Source organism: Galeopterus variegatus, unplaced genomic scaffold (assembly GCF_000696425.1).
Source record: "Galeopterus variegatus unplaced genomic scaffold, G_variegatus-3.0.2 Scaffold600, whole genome shotgun sequence".
NCBI classification, from domain to species: Eukaryota; Metazoa; Chordata; class Mammalia; order Dermoptera; family Cynocephalidae; genus Galeopterus; species Galeopterus variegatus.
The window spans coordinates 423,397-448,213 of NW_007726711.1; the positions used below are offsets into that span (position 1 = coordinate 423,397).

Below are 24,817 nucleotides of genomic sequence, written 5' to 3' on the forward strand. Positions count from 1 at the left end.
TCTGTAATGGTGGCTTCCATTTTGAGAAATGGGAGCAGAGAAAAAAACAGAGTCAAGTCCTTGAATTGTTGAGATGAGCCAGTTATTGGTTGAGTGTGCCCAAATCCATTCATTCCAGACTGACCAGACCTTGCAGGTGTAAAGTAGGGACACCAACCAACCTGCAGTGACTTCACAGTGTGCTGCTGCCTCAACTGTGGCTGTGACTGCAGCTAGTGCTATTGCTCTAGCTACCAGATTCTGCTATTTCAAAGATGGGCTGGTGCTTTGGAAAAACTAAGGGAATTTGGGAGCAATTATGTTCAATTGTGGACAACACTTGTGTCCAAACTCCTCTCTGTGGGAAGATATGAAGGAGACATTTCTCAGGAATTTACTACGGACTATACTATACAAAAAACCTTTGCCCTCAAATCTAATGGATCTTTAAAGCAAGGTCTCTAGCCTGGCTATTTTGACTAAACTGGTCAGGATAAATCTATTAATTCAAATAATTAATTGCAATAATTTCTCCCCAAAACTAACTGATGATAATGCTATAGCTTCGAACCTGTAACAAAAGAAATAACAGGTTTTTTTCTCTTTTGTCTTCTTAAAAAATAAGCCGAATCTTAAGTAATGCATAAATTAGCTATTTTCAAAGGCAAGGGTGGGCGGATGTAGAAACATTTCCTATTTTAATCTTTCTTTGATTAAATATACTCAGTTTATTTTAGTAGACTCAATTGATAATTTATCCACATTCATTACTGACTTCTAAAACTACTTAGCTATAAAGAAGAACTTTCCATTTTGCCTCTCATAAAGACACTGAATGGCAAAGAGAAAGCACTTCAACTTTTACCTAATAGTTAATACTAGGCATCTGGCGAGGTCTATGTGCATGCCTACTTAATCTTTTTCTTGTCTATTTTGGACTAACGCATTTCAGGATTTGGAGTCTCTTTGGAATCTACACTAACAATCTACAACTCTAATATTTTCATTGTATATAGAGTTCATTCTCAGGTGTTTTACACATTTTACAATCATCCCCTAATTTATCTTTAGAGAATTCTTGTAGAATAGGCAAGGAGTAAATAGAATTATTCCCATTGGATAGTTGGAGAAAACAAATCCCTTAGAAGTTAAATGACTTCCTGAGGATCACTAATTGTCAGGTCTAGACGGTCTTTCCTCTCTGAAATTTTGCTTGTTTTTACTGTTAAATAAAGACTTAAAAATATAGAAGAACTTTAGGTAGCTGTTCCCAGGGGAAATTCTACATTTGACTTTAAAGGTCCTGATCAGACGAATGGATAAACATCTAGATTTCAATAACTGTTCTTGTCATTAAAGCCTTTTCTTTTCCTAATGTATACTCTATATCCTTGTTCCTCAAAGAGTGGTTCTTGAGTCAGCAGCATCAGCATCACAAGGAAGATCGTTAAAAATGTAGAATCTTAGATCCCCACCCCAGACCTGCTGAATCAGAATCTGCATTTTAACAAGACTCCCTGGTGACCGGTGTGCACATGGAGTTTTGAGCAGCCCTACTCTAGAGGGTAGTGTGCTTTGCAGACTGCATGGGTCTAACCTATGGCTCTGCCCTTCATCTAGTTATGTGTAAGAAAATGGATGTCAGCTGTTTCAGGACTTGGGCCTTGTCTTCCTACCCCCCACGTCCCTGCACACCCCACTCTTCTATGTTACCTAGGTCAGTGACAGTGTCCCTGCTCTGGGACAGCTGCAGCTCCTCAGCCTCAGACTCTGAGTCCTGCCGTGATAACTTGCTGCTCTTTAAGCTGCCGACCCGGCGGATGCTGGACAAGGAACCCCCCTTCTTCACCTGGAAACTGCGGGTTCCTTTAATCTGGAGCAGGCGAGAACCTCCTATCCTGATCTTCCTGCTGGGAACTGTATTAAAAGAATAAAATAGGGCTTTTTCCCCCTTAGTTTTCCCCAGTCAGTGTCATATCCAAGCTCTCCCCAACTTGTCCCTGATCAGCCTCCTCTCTTGGCCGGGAAGAGCAGCATTCTGGACAAGGAGCTTCTCCCAAGCCCCCAGTCACGCAGGCTTTGTTAGGCAGGCAGGAGGCTGGGGCCACCAGGAAGGGCTGGTGCAGCTTCTTTCTTGGACACAAAGCTCATCGGGGCTGGGAACAACCTGCTCTTTTTCTGGCCCAGGGTTCACAAGCATGAGTGTGCCCTTGCAGCAGCATCGTCTAGAACTGTTAGTACATTTACATCATGTTACTACTTTGGTCAATAGAAACGCAAACCACCTGTTTTTGTTTTTTTCAAAAGGGACTTATAGAATTCTGTGAGCTGTCATGTAAACCCCTTCATTTTGGAATACCTTATTAGGAAATAAAAACAAGAGGCGCTTCTCTCTTGAACAGTCAGCAGTGGGTTCTGCTCTGCTCCTCAGCAAAGGCACTAAACGATCTGTTTCACTGGGGTTCTTTGGGTGAGCGTGAGTGTGAAATGCTTCCATTTTCCAATGCACCTAGTGATTTTATAGCATCCTCCTCTCAGTCAAAAGGCTGGATGAGATGTGAGTCCAAATGTTGCAACACCCTGAGCCAACCTTACAGTCTATGTCTACCAAGATGAGCAACCATTATTCATCTTTAGTGTTCTGGAAGAAACGGTCAGCAGTGAGGAAAATAAAAGGGTAAAAAGACATGTTTAAACTTGAAACCTACTTTTTTTTTTTAAGCAAATGCATCCTTATTTCCCATAGACATAAACACACCTCTTTCCTTCTCTTTTATAAAAACATACTGCTTTTATAAAGAGAGGAAAAAGAAAGTTTTAAGGGCTGAAAGTCCATTATAAGGAAAGGGGTCAGTTTTGTAAGCTTACCTTCTGAAGGCATGAATGTAATTTCTTACTAATTATTTAAGGCATAGCCATTAATAGTTTTTAAAGTCCCAGTCAAGAAGTTTTCATTTCAGTTTTAGGTTTCTCACAGACAGGAGAGTTAACTTGTGGCTGTGATAGAACTTGTATAACTCTTTAAAATGTTAGTTAAATCTATGCTTTTAGTGCCATATAAAGGAGCCCAGAACACTCCCTGCTGAACACTGGGAATGTTAAGTCTCTTACTTACTCTTGTGATTGAGAAAGACTAAAATGACCACCTCTCAGCTGGTAAAGGCCTCATAGAGCTCCTTAAACACATCTAGATAGAATCTCACATCTGGATGGAATTTCTTGTAGCACAGTTGGATAAATTCTACAAAAACTATAGACCATAATGCTGTCTTTTAATTATAGCACAAAACTCACTGTGGTTTTCAATATTATTTTTAGGTTTAATTGAGACTTAAGACTTATCTGAAATACGTTTGAAACAGAATATAATTGTCATTTTTAATGACTACTGGTGCAATTTCATGTGTAAGTAGATTAGGAAGTAGAGAAAAAGATTAGAGAGATAATTCTTAGATTTTTACAGAAGCACACACTAACATTCTTTACTTGATTTATGACATCTTCCAGCTATAAATGCAGCAAAATAACCCCAAATTAACATGATCTGGAAGAAATTTAATTTTGAGAACTTATTCTACCACCAAAGATAATTGGAGACATCCTGTAGCACTGAAAAATTAGGGTTCAGAATTATGGCATTCATTGTTTATAAGGGACACAGCAGTAAGAATTCAGATTTAGTATTGTATATGAAAACTGTCAGTTGAGATTGTAGAGCATTGAATTTTAGCCTTTATCTCCATAACAACTAGAACTAGTATGAAAGTAAAACAAGTTCATCTAAATTAAATAAAACATCTCTTTTTCCCTTTTCTTTCACCCTGCATTGTGTCCATTAGCAAGTCCTGCTGACTCTACATTTCAAATTATCATAGGAAGAAAGCTCCATTGCCTCTTCCCTGGACTGACTACACAATTACCCGACTGCTTCACCTTCCCCCACTCCCACAGCTCAAGTCATCTTTAAAATGCATAAATCATAAATACACACATTATATCACTTTTCTAGTTAAACCTACCAACAACTCTTTGACACACTTAGAAGAGGATGAAATATCCGATCATACCTACCAGACCTTTTTAGCCCTTAGCCTAACTTTCCGACTCATCTCGTGCCACTTCTGCCCCCAACTCATTCTGTTACAACCATGTTGGTCCTTTTGCTCATCTTCAAATGCTCCAACTTCATTCCCGCATCACTGTTGCCTCTGTTTGGAAGACTGTCCCTCAGCCCTTTGCACAAATAGTTCCTTCACATCACGCAGGTCTTGCTCAGTGTCAGTTATGGGGGCCACCTCTGAATACATCTCTTCCCACGCCAGGTCACCACACTATCCCTAATTCATTTTTCCTCATGATATTTATCTCCACTCTATTTATCTCCACTGAAAAGTCTGATCTTTTATGCTAACCCATAGTTATCCACATAATAGTGAGTATTAACTATTTTTAATATAAATTAAAATGTATCTGGAAAATTTTTCCTGTTTTTTGCTGTATTCAGGGAATCTGTAATAGCTCCTGACATACAGTAGGTACTTAGTAGATGGTTATTGAATGATCAGACTAGTCTTGGTGTCTGTATGACGGAATACTGGTCTTACTTTGTATTTAGAATATGAGTAAAATGATTTGACAGATTTTGCTTGGAGATTTTAGGCAGATATTTTTATTTCTAAGGATTATTTCACGTTAGTTTTCCTTGGTAGAATTCGAATGGTCCTCAGGTTGTTTAGTTCAGAAACTAACATTTTTAGCTTTTATTAAAAGTAGACAAAAATTTTAAATTTTAAGTAAAATTTTAATAATCTTAGTTAGCAGGGTCTCCATTATCTTCATTTGCACATTGACTTTAGTAGCGGATATCAGTTTGTCACATGGGTTAAGGAATATTAGGAATCTTTGAGAAGACTTTTGCCAACTGACTGAGGACATTTTATAAGTATATTCTAATCTTGTTATAGTTTCAATTTTCTGTTTTTCATTTATTAAGCAACTTTCATATATTCATATAGCTATTCTATGAGGAGAGAAAACACTAGGCATTTGAGTGTTTGAACATTAAAGCCAATTTACATAAATAATAATCATGAAATTAAAATGTTCTGAAAATTAATTGGATGTCTTATTTTTAAAATAGTGTAGAATTTACTCTGTTCAATTTTAACCACGTCAGCATTAGGAATTTTTATTCAACTATTTTAAACGATAGTCAGCCTAATAACTTTGAATGGGGGAAAAAAAGACTGCCTCCCAAGTTAAAAGCCCTTTGGGATATGTTTAAAAGATGGAGGTTTCTCATCATATGCAGTTATCCTTGTCTGAGGCAGTAATATTTGAAAAATCCTGACTTAATACCTCTTCATAGTAGAAATTGCTCAAGGCTTGGCTTATCCATCTTACAGCATGGCCTCTGTCTACCAAAAACTCAACGATATAATTATTATTTGCATTTTTAAAATATTGTGACAACATTCTGATCTTGAAATATTCAAACTTTTCCCAGCATGTATCTATTCCTTACAAGATTTTAAATATTTTGTGTTTTTTCCATGTAGGGTTATCCCTTCTGAGAATCATTCTTCTATCAAGTTATACAACTTTTATTGAGTCATTGTTGATAGGACAGTAGAAAATACTTCAATGCACAAAATCATTTTTGACTCTTTTAACAAACCTGCAGATGTTCTTTTAATTGAAATTTATTAGGAAAATATCGAAAGGCAAGGGAATTTAAGAAATAGCAAAATCAGATAACGAAGTTGAAAGTTTAAAGGAGTCTCTAGAGAGCAATTTAAAATTTTGCAATCTTTAGTTCATAATTAGGGTTTTCTGTGTGGGTTCTAATTTGCATGCTCATGATATAAAAAGGATAACAATGACAACAGTTGTTTATTGTGTACCTACTATTCAGTAGGTACTAAGTTTATGCTTTACTTGCACTGTCTTATTTAAAGCTTTCTGCATCGCAATACAGTAGTGTTATTGACCCAATTTTTCAGAAAAGAAAACTGCAGTTTAGAAGATAAGTAACTCAGGTAAGCTCACACAATGAGTTACTATATTTCACTCATTTTAAGATGCACCTCTTTTTCACATTTTAACATATTCAAAATTGGGATGTGTTGTACAATTGATGATATCTTATGATCACTAGTTCCCAGTAGCAGTTGTGATACATTGGTGATAACTAGTGTCCATGTGAACATCTAAAGCACCAGCAACAAAATGTACAGAATAAATACCAGTGTCTTTTACCCCCAAAGAGCCAAGTGGTAGTGAGGGGTGGGAGAGTGGGTGAGGTGGTAAGTCAGACGTGTGTAACAACAATCCCGAAGAGAGACTGAAGGTTGGCTGGCTTCATACTTAAGTACCTAGTGCAAATAGCTTTACTTCTTTTATGAATCCATTTAAAAAGTAATGTGTCACTAACATTTTGATGGCACACAGGACATCATCATATAGAAAAAAATGAGCATTGACAACTGAGTTAAAAAGTAAGAAATTTGAACTCTGACTTGAAGATGGTTTAGAAAAACGTTAACCAGTTTATTTATACTTTTTTTTGACTGCACAAGAATGATATGTAATAATAATAATAATATACATCTAATTAAGTCTGAAAGCCCTCTTTCAATAAGAATAAAACATAAACTAAGTGATAAGAAAGTCTTGCATAAGAATTGAATTGGGAGTGTTTTTCCTTTCCAATTGGTAAATAATGACCCATCCTACAGTCGATGGCCTCATAGACTTGATGGGTTACGGTGAGTTGCTGGGATAGAATCAGAACCCAGGCTTCTCTGACTGCAGAGTCCAACCTTCAACTAGTATGGTTTCCTATTTCATTGAGCCTTCACAGTCAGTATCGTAACAATTTGAGCACATATTTTGTTATTTAGACCCCAATCCAAATATCCTATGAAAAAACCTGAAACGTGAAATAATTCTTGCTTTTCCATACCTTTCTTCTCCTCAACACCTGCATCTGATTTGAGGGTGTGGCTGCTGCTGTGGGGAGAATCTTTTGAGTCTTCATTTTCATCCAGGACCCCAGCAAAGCTGATCTTCCTCTCATATCTGTGCCGGTCCATCTCAGGATCCAGATGATGTCTGCAGGTCTCCAAGTCCTGAAATGTCAGTGTGGAGTACGTGAGGGCTGGTATCTCCCCAGCCCTGCACTGGTCTTGCAGCAAACCTTCCTACATTTTGAATGACACACAGCTGCGTTTAAACAGCCACACTCCTTTATCTAATGACAGTTTTAGATTATGGACAGGAAAAGCTATTCTTGAATGAAAAAATACATAAAATTTCCCAAACTCACAGGTTCCCCTTTTTCCTCACACGTTTTACCTTCCAAAAGCGGGAGCCTTGTTCCAGATTCAGAACTAGTTTCCTTACCTTTTAACTCCTGTCTGCAGTTTTAGCTACATCTTTGGCATTTCTCTGTTTATTAAATAATCATGCCTTGAGTATGAATGCGTCAGGTACTGCAGGATAAATAAGAAATAATTCTTTCCTAAAGGAACTCAGAATGCCAAGGTAGAAACTGAGAAGGCAAATTAGTGACAAATTCCAAGACTGAGAGATAGAGCTTACAAATCAGACTTGGAGACTGTGATTGGCAGAGTAAGGCCCCCCTGCAAAGATGTCTCTGCTGTAATCTCTGGGGCCTGTGAACATGTTACCTTCCATAGCAACAGGAATTTCGTAGATGTGATGAAGATTAAAGACCTTAAGATAGGGAGATTAGGGCCGGCCCAGTGGCACACTGCTACAGTGCACCGCTTGGGAGTGTGGCGGCGCTCCCGCTGAGGGTTCGGGTCCCACATACAGACCGGCGGCCGCTCACTGGCTGAGCGAGGTGCGGGCGCAACACTGAGGGTTGCGATCCATTGCCGGTCACGGAAAAAAGACAAAAAGGAAAAAAAAAAAAGATAGGGAGATTATACTGTATTAGCTAAATGGGCCCTATCTAACTACACAAATCCTTATAAGTAAAGAATTTCAGGCTGCGGTCAGAGGAGCTGTGACCATGGAAGAAAGATGGGAGAGATGCCCTGCAACTTGCTTTGAAGACGGAGAAGGGGTCATGAGCCATAGAATGTGGGTGGCTTCTGGAAGATGGAAAAAGGGCAGGGAAACCCATTCTTTTCTAGAGCCCCAGAAGGAAATGCAGACTTGCCAATACCTTGATTTACTAGGACACCTGCCTCATACTTCTAACCTACAGAACTATAGGATGATATGTTTGTGCTGTTGTAGACAACTACATTTGTGGTAGTTTGTTACTAGAGAAACAGAACACAAATACAGAGGTGATGTTTGAGTTAAGTCTTGAGGATTAAGTACAGTTAGCTTGGCAAACGAGGGGAGGGGGAAGGCAGTCAAGGCTCAAGAAACCTCATTGTGGGGGTTGGAGGCTTAAAACTGGATCATGCATTGAGGGAATTTTATGTATAAAAAGGTTCCATCACTCTTTGTTGATGAACAGAATGATCCCATATCTTAAGGTAAGCCTTGGGGAGTATAATTATTTAGTAGGAGTTTGGCCTGTGAGGCCCCAAGTTGAAAGTTTAACCTGCTCTATGAATAGAGACTTGCTCATCCATATTTAATTTATTGATTAATGTATAAAAGTCTTTTGGAGGACCTGAAAAATATCTAAAACCCTAACTTAATTTTTATGCAGTATTTTTCTAATTATAATATAATATAGCCTCAGATTTGAATAGAAATAGAAAACAAAAACATTTTTAAAAAACCCCGTTTGCACCAAGATTAAAATCTTATGCTTTTGATTGTCACCATAAGATAAAATTTTCGATTGTACATGTTGTTATTTTTTTTCCCCTTTGGCATTAGAAAAGAAGTTACACTTTGGTACTCAGAAAATTATATCACAACTAGAAAAAAGAAAAAGGAACCACATAGAATCTATTTTAACACTGTCAAAAATATTCTAAGAATATAATTGCTTCCCTGAAAGTAATCTCTTTTAGGAAAAATAATAACCTAATCTAGTTTTCATTTTGGTAGCCACATTTAATTGGAAAAATTTCTTAGTTGGGACAAAAAGTAATAATATAACAATTCTTTTTTTTTTTTTTCCTTTTTGTCTTTTTTACTGACCGGTACAGGATCGCAATCCTCGGTGTCGCGCCCACGCCGTGCTCAGCCAGTGAGCGGGAACCGGTCACCACATGGGATCTGAACCCTCGGCGGGAGCGCCGCCGCGCTCCCAAGCGGCGCACTCTCCAGTGCGCCGCTGGGCCGGCCCGAATAATATAACAATTCTGATTATCGAATGTAGTTATCTCTTCCAATTTCTTCTTTTATTTGCTTGTTAATCTCATCTTTCAAAGCTACATTTACATGTGACCTCTTCCAAGAAGGTTCCTCGGACTTTTCCAGCCCCTTCTTTGGCCAGCCATGGTTCTCTGCTATTTTCTCAGTTCCACTCTTATATTTTGCTTCAGGAAATAGTTTTTCATGTGTTGGTTCCTATTTACAATGTATCATCTCTGTATCACGACCTTCTCCACCCCTGCACCATCACACCATCTTGCTCATCATCAACTCTCAATAGATGTGCATCCATTTAGTCTTGGTATATATGATTGTATTTAGCTCCTGTATTTTTAATGTTAGGAACATTTGGAATCCCGAAGTATATTTTTTATAACACTATTTATTGAATCCCATTGGCACAGGTGGTACTGCCCCTAGCACAATCTTGCATGAAAACATTCAATATGCTGTTTTCCCTAATAAAAAATGTAGACATACAGAGACTTTCTCACTGCCTTCTTCTTTATAATTATAAATTCATCTATGCATTTGACTGGAATTATTGTTTTAATTCCATGTTACTTGGTCATTGGTTATTGGTTTCACTAAATTAATTGGGAAATATTTTAATAGACCAGCAGCTTTATAAACAAAATTCTCTGTTTAAAAAATATCCCTTTATTGTTCTCAAGTTTGAAAGATAACATTTATTTTATTATATTTATTTTTTATTGAACATAATTGATTATATATATTTGTGAGGTAACAGATGAATATCAATACCTGTATACAAGATGTGATGATTAGGATAATTATTATATTCGACATTAGAAAACGTAATCATTCTTTGTATCCATTAACCAGTTTCTCGATAACCTCCTCCTCCTCCTGTCCCACCTCTGGTAACCATAATTCTGTTCTTTCCTTTTGAAAGTTCAGCATATCATGATTGTTCTTTCTTCCTTCCTCTTTCTCTCTCTTTCTTTCTTATTTATTTTTAGCTCCCACTATGAGTGAGGACATGTGGTATTTCTCTTTCTGTGGCTGGCTTATTCCAGTTAACATAATTTTCTCCAAGCTCTTCCATGTTGCTGCGAGTGGCAGAATTATTAGGCCTCATGGCTAGTTTAACATCAGCACAGCCAGGTTAAGCAACTTTCCCCCTTCTCCTCCACCCTTTTCCCTTTTCTGCTCCAGGAACTGAGATTCCTCTCCTGGGTAAACATGACCTTTATCATCAAAGGAACGTCTTGTGAGCCTCGTCTAGCAGGCTTTAGGCTGGAATGCTTTGTACTGAGATAGTGGCTAATCAAGAGCCTGTGACTTAACCTACCAAATGTCATCAGACCATAAGGGCTGTGTCACCTTGCCTACCATTGATTTTGAAATTGCCAATTACTCTGTCTGAACCCTCCCTAAAAGTCTTATAAACCCCGTGCTTTCCTTAGTTAGTGGTAACTGATCTGGTTCAGTCTTCCCTCCACATTAGAGGAATAAACCTTTTGGCTGAAATGGCTCCTGACTCAGGTCTCTCTCTCTTCTCTGTCTCACCAAATCTAACAAGAATTTCACTCTTCTTTTTTTTCTGGCTGAGTAGTATTCCATTGTGTATATATATTACATTTTCCATATCCAGTCATTCATTGGTGGACATTTAGGTTGGTTCCTTATCTCAGCAATTGTAAATAGAGCTGCAATAAGCATGGGAGTGCAAGTATCCCTTTGACATGATTTCCATTCCTTTGGGTATATACCCAGCAGTGGGATTGCTGGATAATATGGCAGGTCTATCTGTAGTCTGAGAAACCTCCATACTGTTTTCCATAATGGCTGTACTAATTTACAGTCCCACCATCAGCGTAGGAGGGTTCCCCTTTCTCTGCATCCTCACCAGCATTTGTTTTTCTTTGTTTTTTTGATAATAGCCAGTCTAACTGGGGTGAGGTGATAATCTCAATGTGGTTTGGTTTGCACTTCCCCGATGATTAGTGATGTTGAGCATTTTTTCATGTGCCAGTTGGGCATTTGAAAGATCACATTAAGAAAAAATTTGATTATTATTGCTCTTTTAGATTATGAATCTTGTAAAAATGCTACATTTTCCTATTCTTTTTTAGACATAATTTATTTTGTATGATTGACAAAAAGAGTGAATAAAAGAAGTTTCTTTGGGACACAAAAACACACTAATTAAGTTAATGTAGGGATCTATCTGGGTAAAAGTAAGTTGGTAAAAATATTTTTTTAAACAATGTTTTAATACTCTTTGATATAATTTTTTCCTTTTTTTAACCTACATTTCTCACCAACTCAGTAACTTCCTGAATTTTCCTAAATCTATTTTAAGAATAACCGCAGTTAAACAAATTAAAACTAACCTTTGTTTTAATTATTGTACTTAAAGTATTTTTGCTTTTTCTTCCACATTTTGAATGTAACTAGGACTTTTCCAAACAAATATTTTACATGAAAATCTCTTCCATTTTGGAAATGGCCTTATGACATTTCTATTAGAAAGACTTTTTCTTGGTAGAAAGTTTGTGTTCTCGATCCTCTCCTATCCCAAAGTATCAGATCCCAGAATGTTTATATCTTTTAATATGATTTTTATTCTACTCTATATTATTCTGTACATTAATGCAGCTATTTATTTTTAAAATGTTAGTAAACTAATAAAAATGTTAGTAAACTAATAAAATATTCCAAAGGTCTACAAGCTCCTTTTCAGCAAGTGTTTTTTTGAAACTTTAGATATTTCAACTTGACTATATTTATGTTTAGTCTGTAGATTCACTATTTCATACAATTTCTTAAAAAATATTCAGTCTCAAAAAAGAAGGAAAATCCTCCATTCGTTAACGATATGGATGAACCTTGAGGACATTACGCTAAGTGAAATAAGCCAGTCACAGGAGGCCAAATACTGCATGATTCCACTTACATGAAGTATTCAAAATAGCCAAATTCATAGAATCAAACAGTGGTGGTTTCCAGGGACTGGGAGGAGGGGGAAATGGAAAGTTACTAACCAATGGGCAAACCATGTCAGTCAAGCAAGGTGAATGTGCTCTAGAGATCTGCTGTACAAAACTGTAGCTGTAGTCATCAATAACATAGTATACACTTAAATGTTGTTATGAACATAGATGTCATATTAGGTGCTCCTACCACAAATCAAAAAAAATTTCAAGCTTTCTGTATTGTAAAATAGTTTTATTATTCTCATTGCTTTTTTCAGAATTAGAACATGGGTTGAGTTTTCTTTACTATCAACTATAGTTAGAAAGCTTAAACATGAGAAAAGGCTTCTTTCCCCCTATATTTTATAAAGGTCACATCTCCACACAATACATAAACCTATACTTAACAGTGAAAATTGCAATAATACATTAAACTTTCAGAAGGAGAGAACAGAACTGAGGCCACCAGAGGTGGGAAAGCAGGTGGGGGAGCAGGGATTAGCAGGAAATTGGTAAAGGGTCACAAACAATGATTACACTGTGTAATGATGAATATACTAATTATCCTGATTTCATCACCACATATGGTACGCGGGTATTGATATTCAACTCTGTTCCCCACAAATATATATACTCAATTATGGTTCAATAAAAAACATGAAAATCCTTGTGAACTGAATAAAAGATTTCTGAGACCTAGTTAAAGGTGATATAAAAGTAAAAAAAAAAATTTCTCGTTGACTGAATGACTGCAAGTCCTATTTTAGCTTCATTTCTTGTCATAACTTGGCATTTCTACTAATCTGTCAGTTGGTTATATGGTAATTTTTTTAAAGATTTGATTCATTTTTTAAAAAGTAAAAAATATTACAATAATAATGAATATTAATCAAAATAACTGATTCAAAATTTAAGATTCTTATGTTTTTATCTCAATCAAAATAATGACCAACAAAAATCTGGAAGCTTAAAAGTAGGTATAGTCTGTGCCTTTATGAAGGCAGTACAGTTAGAATGTTGATAGGGATAACACTGATAGAGGCCTACAGATTAGATGTTTTATTATACGTGACATTAAACTAAACACATGTTGAGGGGTGGCCTTGATTTGATTTTATAGAGTAAACTCAATATAATAGTAAAAGTGACATTCAAAAAATTAAAGCTGCAGGTTAATATGAAATTACATAAGGGCAAAAGGAACTTCCTTCTCCAATATCCATATAGTTCAGTTTTACAGTCCAAATGTGGGTATGCTTCTCTTCAAAACTCACATTTCACTCATAAATATTTCCAACTTGAAAATATCCATTTTATGTTTTACAGTGTGAGGACATGCATAAGCTTTCTAGAACACTGAAAAACTAGAGGCAGAGGCATTGCTCAGTGACACCAGAACACTGACTCCTTTGTCACCTACCCCTGTCCCTACCCCAGGGTTGGGGAATGGCCTTGCTGAGGCCTAATTTGGTTTAAAAAGCAGGAGAGCTGGTGGACTGTCAAATATGCTTAAATGGAAGCAGACAGATTGTTAGTGTAACCATTTCTCTGGTAAAAGAGTTTAAAAGAGTGTAAAAGAGCCTTGCATAAAAAGAAAAAAAAAAAAGAATTTGGCTGGTTCCTCAGCTCTGGCTGATGATGCCTGTGATAAAAACAAACAAACAAACAAACAAAAATCACCAAAAACTGGAAACTTGGTTCCCATTAGGAAATCAAAAGCCAAGGAAAATTGGCATCAAGATGTTCCCCTGCACCACGTGCTCTGTAAAGACTCTTAGCTCTTGCGCAGTGTTTGTACCCTCAGTTAAACCAATTAGGTTCTGATGGTACATGATACCTGAGTGCGTGTGTGGGTGTGTGTGTGTGGTCATTTTCTCCCTATTCATAGCCCATAAGAAATGCTACAGAAATAAAAATATACAAGGAGTCTTCAAAAAGTTCAAGGAAGGATTCCTACTATCTTTTAATTCAATTTTTCCGTGAACTTTTTCAAATACTTTCATAAGCTTGAGGATGTTTACACAGTAAACACTGAAGTCTTTTCACCCATAATTTAAATGAGAATATTCATTGGAAGCACATTTCTATATGGATTTATGAGCAGTTAGTACCGAAAATATCTGTAGGTGAGTTCCAGAAAACGTTAGCGATAAAACTCTGCATACTTTGTAGAATAAAGGAACCTAAAAGTTCTCAGATATTCCCAGCATAACTGACAGTGAGCAAACATTGTACCCTGTAGTGCTATCTTTAGAGATTTCTAGGTCAGCCTTGGAGCTATTACTATTTTTAATAGAGAAAAGACCATTTCTTTTTATGTATGAATATCCCTTGGTTGAATTTTTAAATGTGATATATTGGCCATTGGACAGTTAAGAAAGCTATGAATACTGAAAACCTAGCCACATGTCTGACCTCTCCAAGTAGCCTAATTATTAACATTCATGCTTTAACGTACCACCAGCGGTTCGGTGCGAGGTCTGGGAAGGCAAGAAAAGGTCTCCCGCAGGAAGGTGGTAATCTCCAGGAGAAGCTGGCACGCCGCCATCTTCAAGGCAAAGGGACAGCCACATTTAGAGGGGTTCACAGTACCTGTGAAATGAAAGAGTTCTTTCATAAGAAGACAAATCAATACAAAACGCAGAGGCACGGTTTGATGGACACAGCTACACATATGTAAAATCAAACTGAATATGAGAACGTTACTATACAAGTTCAATTTACCTACTTCCTTTAGCATAATGTGTATACTACCATACACTTCTCTCTTTCTCCATTTTGCAATTCTATCACAAGTGCCTTAGTATTAAAATATCAGACAAGCAGAACTAAATTATTCACTTTTAGGCATTATAGAGTAACAAAATATAGCTCCAACTAGACTAGAAAGCCTTTTAATAAAAACAGAAATGGAAAGTAGTCTTGAAGATTTCCACACTGGTATTTAATCAGATTTAGACTATGTATACAGCATTGAACTAGATATGGAAATGCGAAAATTCCATTGGCTCATTTTATGAGGGATGTCTGTCTTGATGTTCTGAGGACAGTGAAGTTGTTTTGGCTCTAATCCAAATGTGTTTCTGCAACACTGATAAGACATACTTATCTAATCACCTATGTTGCACAGTTTATATGGGCTAACCTGTCATGGTAAGGTGCAGCTATGCTAGAAGTGTGCAAATATTCTCTTTTGCTTTGAGGAACACTGGTCTTTGAATTAGCAAAATACTGTATCCATCACAGGGCAAATAATGGATTTTTCTCTAAAGACAGATAATGGTCAAGATGACCCTCTAAAAACTTTCAGAATTCTCAGGATTAGTTTTCGGATATGTATCATCAAAGCTTATGCAGAAGTGCACTGATTAATTACCACAGCTCAGAAAAGAAGACCAAAGTAATATAGAGTTTGCCTCTCATAAAAGAAAGTAAAAACAGTTATCTGTTTTGAATGAATCAAGTCATCAGGCTGTCACAATATCATTACATATCAACATTACTAAAAATATCTTTTAAATGTTTTCTAGGTGTGTTAGGCTTTCTCAATTGAATGGAATACATACTTCATGATTTCTGTTGACAGCAGGTGGAAATGATGGTTTTCTAAAGATATCTGGGCTATCATTTCCTTATGAAAACCATTATTTTCTCTCTAGAGTTAATGTGTGGCTGGAGACTTTGACTGTCATTAAGAATGGGAGAGACAAGGTCCTGCAGAATTTCCAGACCAAAACTTGCTTTCACCATAATTAGCTTTTAAATACAAGATGAGCTATGTATTGACTTGAAAGTGGAACAGAATCAGAGATAGCAATCTTACATTCCATGGAGACTATATGACTAAATATTGTCTGGATGTGTGAAATTAAAAAAAAAAAAAAAACTAACTGAACACTAGGCATTCAGTATGAACTTCTGGATCTGTCCTTTTACTCCTGTGGTTATTATCCAGACTCTTCTTATCAGTCCTACAGAGAATGAACTTGGTCTTAAACCAGGTTCTCTGATCACTATCATCTGAACTATCCTGTTATAAAGAACAAGAATTGATTTTTGCATGGTATCAACAGAAAGCTAAGATACCACAGGAATAACATATTGGTAAACGATACCTATGTGATCTAATATAGATTTGAGTTCATTTTGGCCTACAAGGAAGCATCCATTGCTTGTTGTTTCAGCTTCTCTCTGTTTTGAAGGGCCTCTGGGAGATCCAGGATAGTTTGAGGATGTTTTCTGGCTGAATGGGTCTCATAGCAGGACTTCACAAGTTTCTGTGATTGCTAGATATTCCTTGAGTCTTCCAATAGATCATTCCCAATTCTGTGAGTCATTCTAAGATAATCTAGACTATTTTTGAGGCCAACTTTCATCATGAGGTTGAAAAACTGACATAAGAATTTGGTGTTCTATTAACAGCTAAGTCAAGATTATTTGCTCTAACTTGATAAGGTCTTAGAAGGGGTAAAATGATGCAAAATGCAAAAAAAAAAAAAAAAGTCTTGGTGTGGAAGTAAAAAGGAGATAATTTTTTAGAGTTATTATTTAGTTCTTTCCAGTGTTACACTCTAGTTATCCTTTTACATTTCATGACTGCAAAGATGCAGTAGGCTTGGCATCACTTAACTAAGGACAACCCTTAAGATATAACCAGGGAACTTGAATTTCAAACCACCAAGGAATGTCAAGAGGAAAAAACTGTGCTGTCTTCATCAAATAAAGATACTAATTCCATAGCCATAACTGGAATTTTAAACTCTATAAAAGGCAGTGGTACACATACACACAAGCCTGTAATGTGCAGAACACACGTATGAACAAAATGGTGTTGGAGAGGGATGCAACAGGAATCTCTTTGACTCTACTCTTCTGTGATGATAGGAATCAATGCTAAATTTTAAATAAATAGACTACAGCAGATGTTCACAGTTATAGCAACCTCCAAATATTTCGATATTTCAATTTCAAGTTAAATACTATGATATACTTGTTAAATATTTCAGTACTTTAGTAATTTGGAAGTATTTTACAGTCAATTCTATTTGGTCTGACGTTTTTATTTCCAAGGACAATAACAAAACACAAAATCTGAATCAATCTCTTCTGGGACAGTAATTATCCACGACTCTATTCACTCAGAGAGGCCTAATAATCTTTGTACAATAGCAAGAGTCAGAGACTAAAAAGTGACGGATGTTCCACATTGCCTGCAGCCCCTTGCTCCTGTCTGTCTTCTTCTCTTTCTGGTTCTTGCCTTCTCTTTGCGTGGCTTTATGCACATGCTTTACATCCATGCACAGGGAAAAGGGGGAAAGGTGCCATGGGGAGACATGGGAAGGTGGTAAGAATATGAGAGAAGAAAGAGAAGTATTAAGTGCTCCTAAAGCAGAGGTTCTTACAAGCAGGGGCTCTTGTAGTAAAGGGAGTCTCCTTACTGTCATCTAAAAAGTCTTCCTCCTCATCCTCCTTTCTCAGTCTCCTCTTGGTCTCCTCATCATAAATGAGACCCAGCAGGTTGGCTGGGCTCTCACTTTCCCCGTGGCACAGCTCGTTCAATCGGATGCCAATTGCCTAACATGGGGAGAAAAAGAATGAAACAGCACCAAGTACATTAGACTCTAAAATAGACTCTTGCAGTATAGAGGACATAATCAATCAATTAATGGGCATCATTTCCAGCATAAGCCTCTTCTACCTGCCATAGTGTTGTTACCACCATGTTTGCCAATATGGAAACCCAGAGATGGAAGGCATTGACACTTTCTCCAGAAGGACCACGATGAGAATCATTCACGAATGTTGCCAAAATACTGCTTTTGAATGTATATATAAAAATCCATTCATAAGTACCATTGGATAAGATGTTAAGATACATATGCAGAAAACTTGTGTGAAAGATAATCAAACATCTTTCCCAATTCAGAATAAGGTGTAACTCAGTGAAATAAAATACCACAATGTGGATAATTCATGTAAAAAAAAAAAAAGGCTTGTAGAAACTAGAATAATACCTCTTTATGCTCACACAAAAGTTTTTTTAAAAATATTTCCATTTACTTAAAGATCACTTATTTTATAGGTCTGATATAAGGCAATATGCAGTTGTTTTAAATGGAGGATTTTGTTGCAGTTAAAAAATAAGGCACAGTTCCTCACAGTGCTTCTGATTAAGCTATTTTAGGAGAATGTCACTGTCGTGCTAATGAGTTTGGAGGTTGGCAAGAATGCCGTTGCGGCAATTTTATTTCTATCTGCCATTATATATGTACTTGTCGGCTCCGTGTATGGATTTCGTTCCCCCTTCCATGATACATGCTGACTTTCCTTTTGGTAGAATACTCAATAACATTAGAAATATGGCTTTAATAACTCATCATATAAGCACATGGACAATATTGGCTTTCACACAGTATTCATAGAACCAATAGCCTTGCTACCTGTACTTCTAAATCATCATGCACTAGTGTATGATTTATCAAAAGTAATTGTATATGAGAAGAGACTATAAACACTACCTCTGTCTAATTCCTTTTATATTCCAGCTACATAGTGTGTATAATGATGGAAGGGACACAGGATGAGACAGGAGAGTTAGGGAAAAGCTGAACTGAATATTGAACTTGGGGTTGACAGTTTAGTTACTCTGTGCATTAGTAAGAGTGAAATTTCAACTGACTTTCTTCTTTCTTCCTGTATCATACTTTGAAAATATGTAGAAAAGTTACTAAATTCTGGGTATGCAAGAAAATTAGACTGACTACTGGAAACCAACATACAAAAATGTATCCCAAAATTCATTAAATAAAAACACAAGTTTTTTAATATCTTACATACCTGGAAACAAAGAGGTCACCTGAAACTCTGCAATTAAGCGAGGAGCTAAAAACCAGGAAGCAAAAACCTCATCAATGAGAATAGTGTAAAATGATATAGCAGGTTCCTAATAACAAAACTATCACCATCAACACAAAAGGCCTTGTCCTGATGCTACTATCTTGGGGATCCCCTTTAAAGGAGAAGACATGACTTTTGAGACTGGAGTGGAGCCAATGAACTGAATAGTAAGACTCAAAGGGAAATTTTTCTATATCAGTCCTACCAGGGTATTGTAACTAAGCAGTTTAAATTAAGTCCACATTTATAAATATTAAAGTGAACTAGAAAATGCCATAGGTCTATGTTTATTCCTTTTTCCTTTATTCATCCAATATTTTTTTTTGGTCTCTTTTTTTGTCTTTTTTTCGTGTCCGGCAACGGACCACAACCCTCAGTGTCGCGCCCGTACCGGACCGGGACCGGCAACGGGATCGCAACCCTCGGTGCTGTGCCCGCCCCTCGCTCAGCCAGTGAGCGGGAACCGGTCTGTATGTGGGATCCGAACCCTCGGCGGGAGCGCCGCCGCGCTCCCAAGCAGCGCACTGTAGCAGTGCGCCACCGGGCCGGCCCCTTTATTCATCCAATATTTATTAAGCAAGGTAATTTGTTAGGTATTAAGTAAAACAAAAAGTTCAATAAGTTGTTATAGTACACTAGTAATGTATTACTAGTATTTTGTTTGATGTGCCCTAGTAGATTACAAACCTACCTACAGAAGGATCACTGTTTGGCAAACAGAAAGGTTAGAAAGGTTGAGAGACTTGCTCAAGGTCACTCAGCAGGCTGTGAACTGGGATTCAAACACAGGGTGTCTGGTTATCTATGTTTTGTGTTCTTTCCCTAATGAGCATACAGACTATTGTGGGGTAATAACATGCCAGAACAACATATTAAGTGGCAAAAGAGACTGAAAGCACTACATTAGTTCAGAAGATAGAGAGATTAAATTCAGTTCAGAAAGTCTCATTGCTGTAGACTTTGAGGAATTGGTGTTTTGGCCGATAGAAAATGGGGACAGTAGAGACTCTGTTGGTGGGTCTCAAACGATCCATATTTAGGGAAATGCACCATGTGTTCAGGGACTGATAGTAGGCCACCTGGTTGAAGCACAATTTTATGAGACAAAACAATGTGCAGGAAGGCTGAAAAGGTAGGTTGGGACTAGATCCTACAGTTCTTGAAGATGAACTTCATTTTGCATTTGAAAAATGATTGGGGGAGTAACCCAATCACTTGGTGGAAGGACATTTCACTAGCTGCCTAGGAATGCAGACAAACCATTTCTGTTATCAGAAATTATTGTAATCTATTATTACTATTGAACACATATTAGATGCAAAAAATTGAGATAAACATTCTTTAGGTACATTAACTCATTTGACTTCATCATCCATAATCTCGGTATGGTTTAAGCAAAGGTTGTAAAGAGGACAGTGATGACAGGCTAAGCAATTTGGGTTTTACCCCTGAAGAAAAAGGACGGCCACTGAAGCATTTTAAGTGGGTAAGAAACACAAGCCGATTTGCATTTTATCCTAATCACTCTGACAGCAGTTTGGAGAATGAGTTGGAGGAGGGCAAGTCTGGAGGCTAGGAGATCAGTATGAATGGGTTGTGCCATAGGAAGATCCCTTTGCTGGTGCTGTGTAGGATGGATTAGATGAGGAGAGACTGTGGGGAGGAGACCAAATAGGAAAATACTTTACTCATCCAGATGGGAAGTATTAAAGATCTGACCTAAGGGGCTTGCTGTGGATTGATTGAACTATGTCCCCAAAGTTCATGTATCAGAAACTTAATTCCCACTGTAACTGTTGAGGGTGGGAAATCCCATTATGGTATTTGAAAGGCAGAGCCTTGAAGGGGTGATTAGATTGTAGGACCTTGCTGTAGTGAATGGATTAATAATGGTGGTCAGGGTGTGGTTCTAGGGCTTTAAAAGAAGAGCACATGAGAAGTTATTCTCTGCTTTGCCATTTTCTGCCATGTGAGACCCCATGGGTCACTATCACCACCACCAAGGCCTTCGCCAAATGTGTTCCCTGGCCTCCGAAGTACAGTTGGCAATGCAGGCCTGACATCTGAAAAGTGCTACGGATAGAGAAGTCTGTGCTACAGGCATACACATAACAGTTGGAAATGCAGGGATAAATGTAACCCTGGAGGAAATTATCCAGGAAGAAATGAAAGGAGATCCTGGGAAGTGTCTACATTTATGAGGAGGGGGGAAGGCAGAGGACAAGTGAAGGAGACAGAGGACTGGGCTTAGAGATGTGAGGAGACTCCAGAGCATAATGATCACGGAACACAAAAAAGAAGCGAGAAGTGGGGCAGCCAGGCTGTCAAATGTTGCAGAAAAGTCAGAGGACATTTGCCCTGAAAACATCTGTTCAGGAAGTCTCTCAGTTGAAACCTCTTTATAAATCTGAAACCCTTTAATGCTTGACAATTAAAAGTGTCCCCCTTCTTGAGAGAAGCCAAAGGGCCTAGCAATTGTGACTGTCATTTCAGAGAGGCCTCTCAATAAAACCCTCCTTGAATGAGATAGGTAATAAAAGGGAGTCAAAACATCTTCTCTCCCCATCGAGGAATTAGGCAAATCCCACTTTTGCCCTCAAAACCATAACACTGGAGAAATTGTAATTGCTCAGACTTTTAGAAAATAAAAAAGAAAAGGACAGAGGAAGAAATCTAGCCAACAGAGAACCGAAAGCAGTGTATGTTGTAAAAGGTCTTTAAATTGCTTTAGATAAATATGAAAGAGAATATGCTAAAAGGAAAATAAGGTTGAAAACCCAGATAATTGGTCTAATTATCCATCTTGGTGACTCCAAAGTTCATTGTTTATTTTAAAAGATCCCACATCACTTCTATCTCAGGAAAGGGAGTCATCCCTAGTTTCACTAAGGTTCTGATATGAATCTGCAGGAAGATGAGAGACAAGAGGAGAGTGGATTCAGAATCCCAGGAGACTGGACTGCCCTGAGCTACAGGACTGTCATGCTTGGGAGATTTTTGCAGTTTTGGAGGTAGTGGGTAGGAAGGATAGTGTGAAGAGAAACTTCGTAATTTTTCAGTGGAATTGGCTTCTGTTATGAACTCTCTCAATCTAAACAAGACTAAAATAAAACAACTGTATTTGTTAATATATAAAACTAATAAAACATGCAGAAATATTAGAATTGGAATAACAAACATATAAATATAGTACATAGATTATCAATTGGAGAGTTTAAGTGGTGGTCTACAAATTGTTGAAGTTAAAGGTAATTTCATCTGTCAGTGGTAAATTGTTATTCTTATTAAATTAAATTGGTACGCTTATTAAATTGGTATGTTCATGTTCCTTCCACGCAGCAGACTTTCAAAAGCTAATGGTCTCCAGTGATCCACTGCTCTTGTGCCTTAATAGGCTGAAGAACAGAGCACACATCCAATCCATCTGTCTTCTATAAGTAAAAAATATAAAGATGTGGATTGTCTTGGGAAACCCTCTGTCAAATACCCAAATTTATCATACAATTAATTATGTTTACTATATTGAGGACTGCAAATGGGACTGGCTTTTATGATAGTTGTCTTTTTTCCTCAAGTCATGTGAAGGTCCAAGCACCCCTTCCCAAGAGTAATAAATTATGCATATATAGCCCATGTTTATAATTTACAAATTTTTGTGAGAAATCTCCAAAAGCATTCTTATATGCTAACTAATGTTATTAATAAGAAAGAGAAGGATCTGCCTAGCAGCACCTTTTCAAGTGAAGTAACAGTAGTATTGGTTATTTATAATTGCCTATCTTTTCTACCTGAGGAGAAATAATTAAAGGAATTAAAACACCACTCCCCTTAGAAGAATTGGACAATTGAAGGAAAACACTTAGGTCCCAATTCTCCTGAGGGAGGGAGTATTCAAAATTACCTGGCCATTTGTGGAAAATAGGAAGACGTTTAACCAGCAGAGGGCTGAATGTTTTTAGTATGGTTCTGATAAACAATAAAGGTGATCGGAGTGAGAAAAACTCTTCACTTGCTCTCTGCCACTTGGTGATCTAGATTTTCCATCTGATAGTTTTATTTTAAGAGAAACAAATTTGGTCTCCTTGAGAAAAGAGCCATCCCTGAATTTAGCAAGGTCATGAAACAGCATCCATGAAACTAGGTAGTTAAAAATTTTTACTCACTATAATATAATGTTACTCACTAAATATTACTCCCAATAAAACATTAAATTTGAAAGAGGTAAACTGAGTTTTGCAAGTATGCTTAGTTAGTGGGAAAGCCTGGGCAGTAACTTGAATACTTGTCTTCTGACCAGAGGAGTAACCAAGTGATAAGATTCACAATGAGAAGCCCATAGGTGGAAGGGAGGAGGAGTTCCTGCACAATTACTTAGAGGAAGAGCACAGGACAAATAATAATGCACCCTCTGACTACCTGCTTTGCCTTTCCCAAAGTCTTGCTTTCACATTTCTGCCTCTAACATCTTATTATCGTCTCTCAATGACCACGTAAACATATGCTTCACAAATTATTTAAAAGGTACCACCTATGAGGAATCTGCCTAGAGGCAGCCCCCCTCCCCACTCTCCACCCCAACGCCTCCACCCCAGCTATGGTTTTTCTTCCAAACCTGTGTTTTGTCCACTGTGACATATGCTTCTAAGATGTATTGTTTGCACAACTATTCATGAAGCAAATCTAGGGGAAAATTCATATTTCACAGGAAAACAGATTTTACTGGAGCACTGTACATGGGTCAAGGAAAATTTTCAAAGAGAAAAAATAAATATGCCATACTTACAAAGTAACAGTAAGGCATTAGAGCAGTAATTATTACCATTATTTTGAACATTTGGGGAAAAGCTCAACACTGGTGACAAGAGTCAAGAAGGGCTGAAGTGTGATTTGGGTATGGAGAAGATAAGAACAATCTTCCAGATAAGCAGAGCACTGTGGCAAGGTCATAATTTTTTACTTAAAGATATTTATATATATTTTTTTACCTTTGCTCTAAGAAAGACAATGATAAAGGTTTATCATTTGTTAATTAAAAATTTTGCTTTGTAGGAAATACAGTCTCAGGTGGATCATGAGCATATCTTACCTTCTCTCAAATATTGGTGGCAAAAACCTAACCACTGGGTATGAACCTCTCTATCAGATGCAATAAACAATTAACATGGAAATCTGATGTCCAAATGCTCATGTATCACCAAGGGCCTTTGGATGGGTTTAATAACTTGCATTTATTTATTTAACATTCTAACTTGTCACATAGTCTTGTCATATGCCATGATAATTTTAATCTGCTTATAACAAAATGAATAGTCATCCTTACATTAATAATTTATTTAAAAATCTAGTTAGCTCATTATTCTGCGACCGAGTAAATGGAGACTCAAGGAATTTATGCGAGGTGCACAAAGTCACAGTTTCAGTGAAAAAAAAACAAGTTCAGAATTTAGGTTCACTATTTTGGTTTCTAGCCTGGTGGATCTTCCTCTCTAATTTATGAGCCATAAAAGAACACAAGATGGAATGATGACAGGCTTTTGATAATGGATTTCATTCCTTATGGTCCTATGGTTACTGGTGTATCTATGCATCTCAAGATAATGCATTCATTTACACTGCTTGACTTGTATAAACTCTTGTGCTTAATGCTGTTAAATCCAAAATAATTAAATGCAGGATAAGTAAGGTGG

General features: G+C 37.2%; 1 protein-coding gene across 1 annotated transcript in view; it reads right to left on the reverse strand.

Annotated features, from left to right (window-relative positions):
* UNC80 (unc-80 homolog (C. elegans)) overlaps positions 1–24,817 on the reverse strand; it is a 214,063-nt gene that overhangs the window by 103,266 nt on the left and 85,980 nt on the right. The window contains exons 24-26 of the mRNA XM_008570410.1: positions 17,672–17,807; positions 14,692–14,825; positions 6,944–7,109 (exon numbers count right to left, since the gene is read on the reverse strand). Coding sequence (XP_008568632.1) covers positions 6,944–7,109; positions 14,692–14,825; positions 17,672–17,807 — 436 coding nt within the window. The remainder of the gene's footprint in view (positions 1–6,943; positions 7,110–14,691; positions 14,826–17,671; positions 17,808–24,817) is intronic.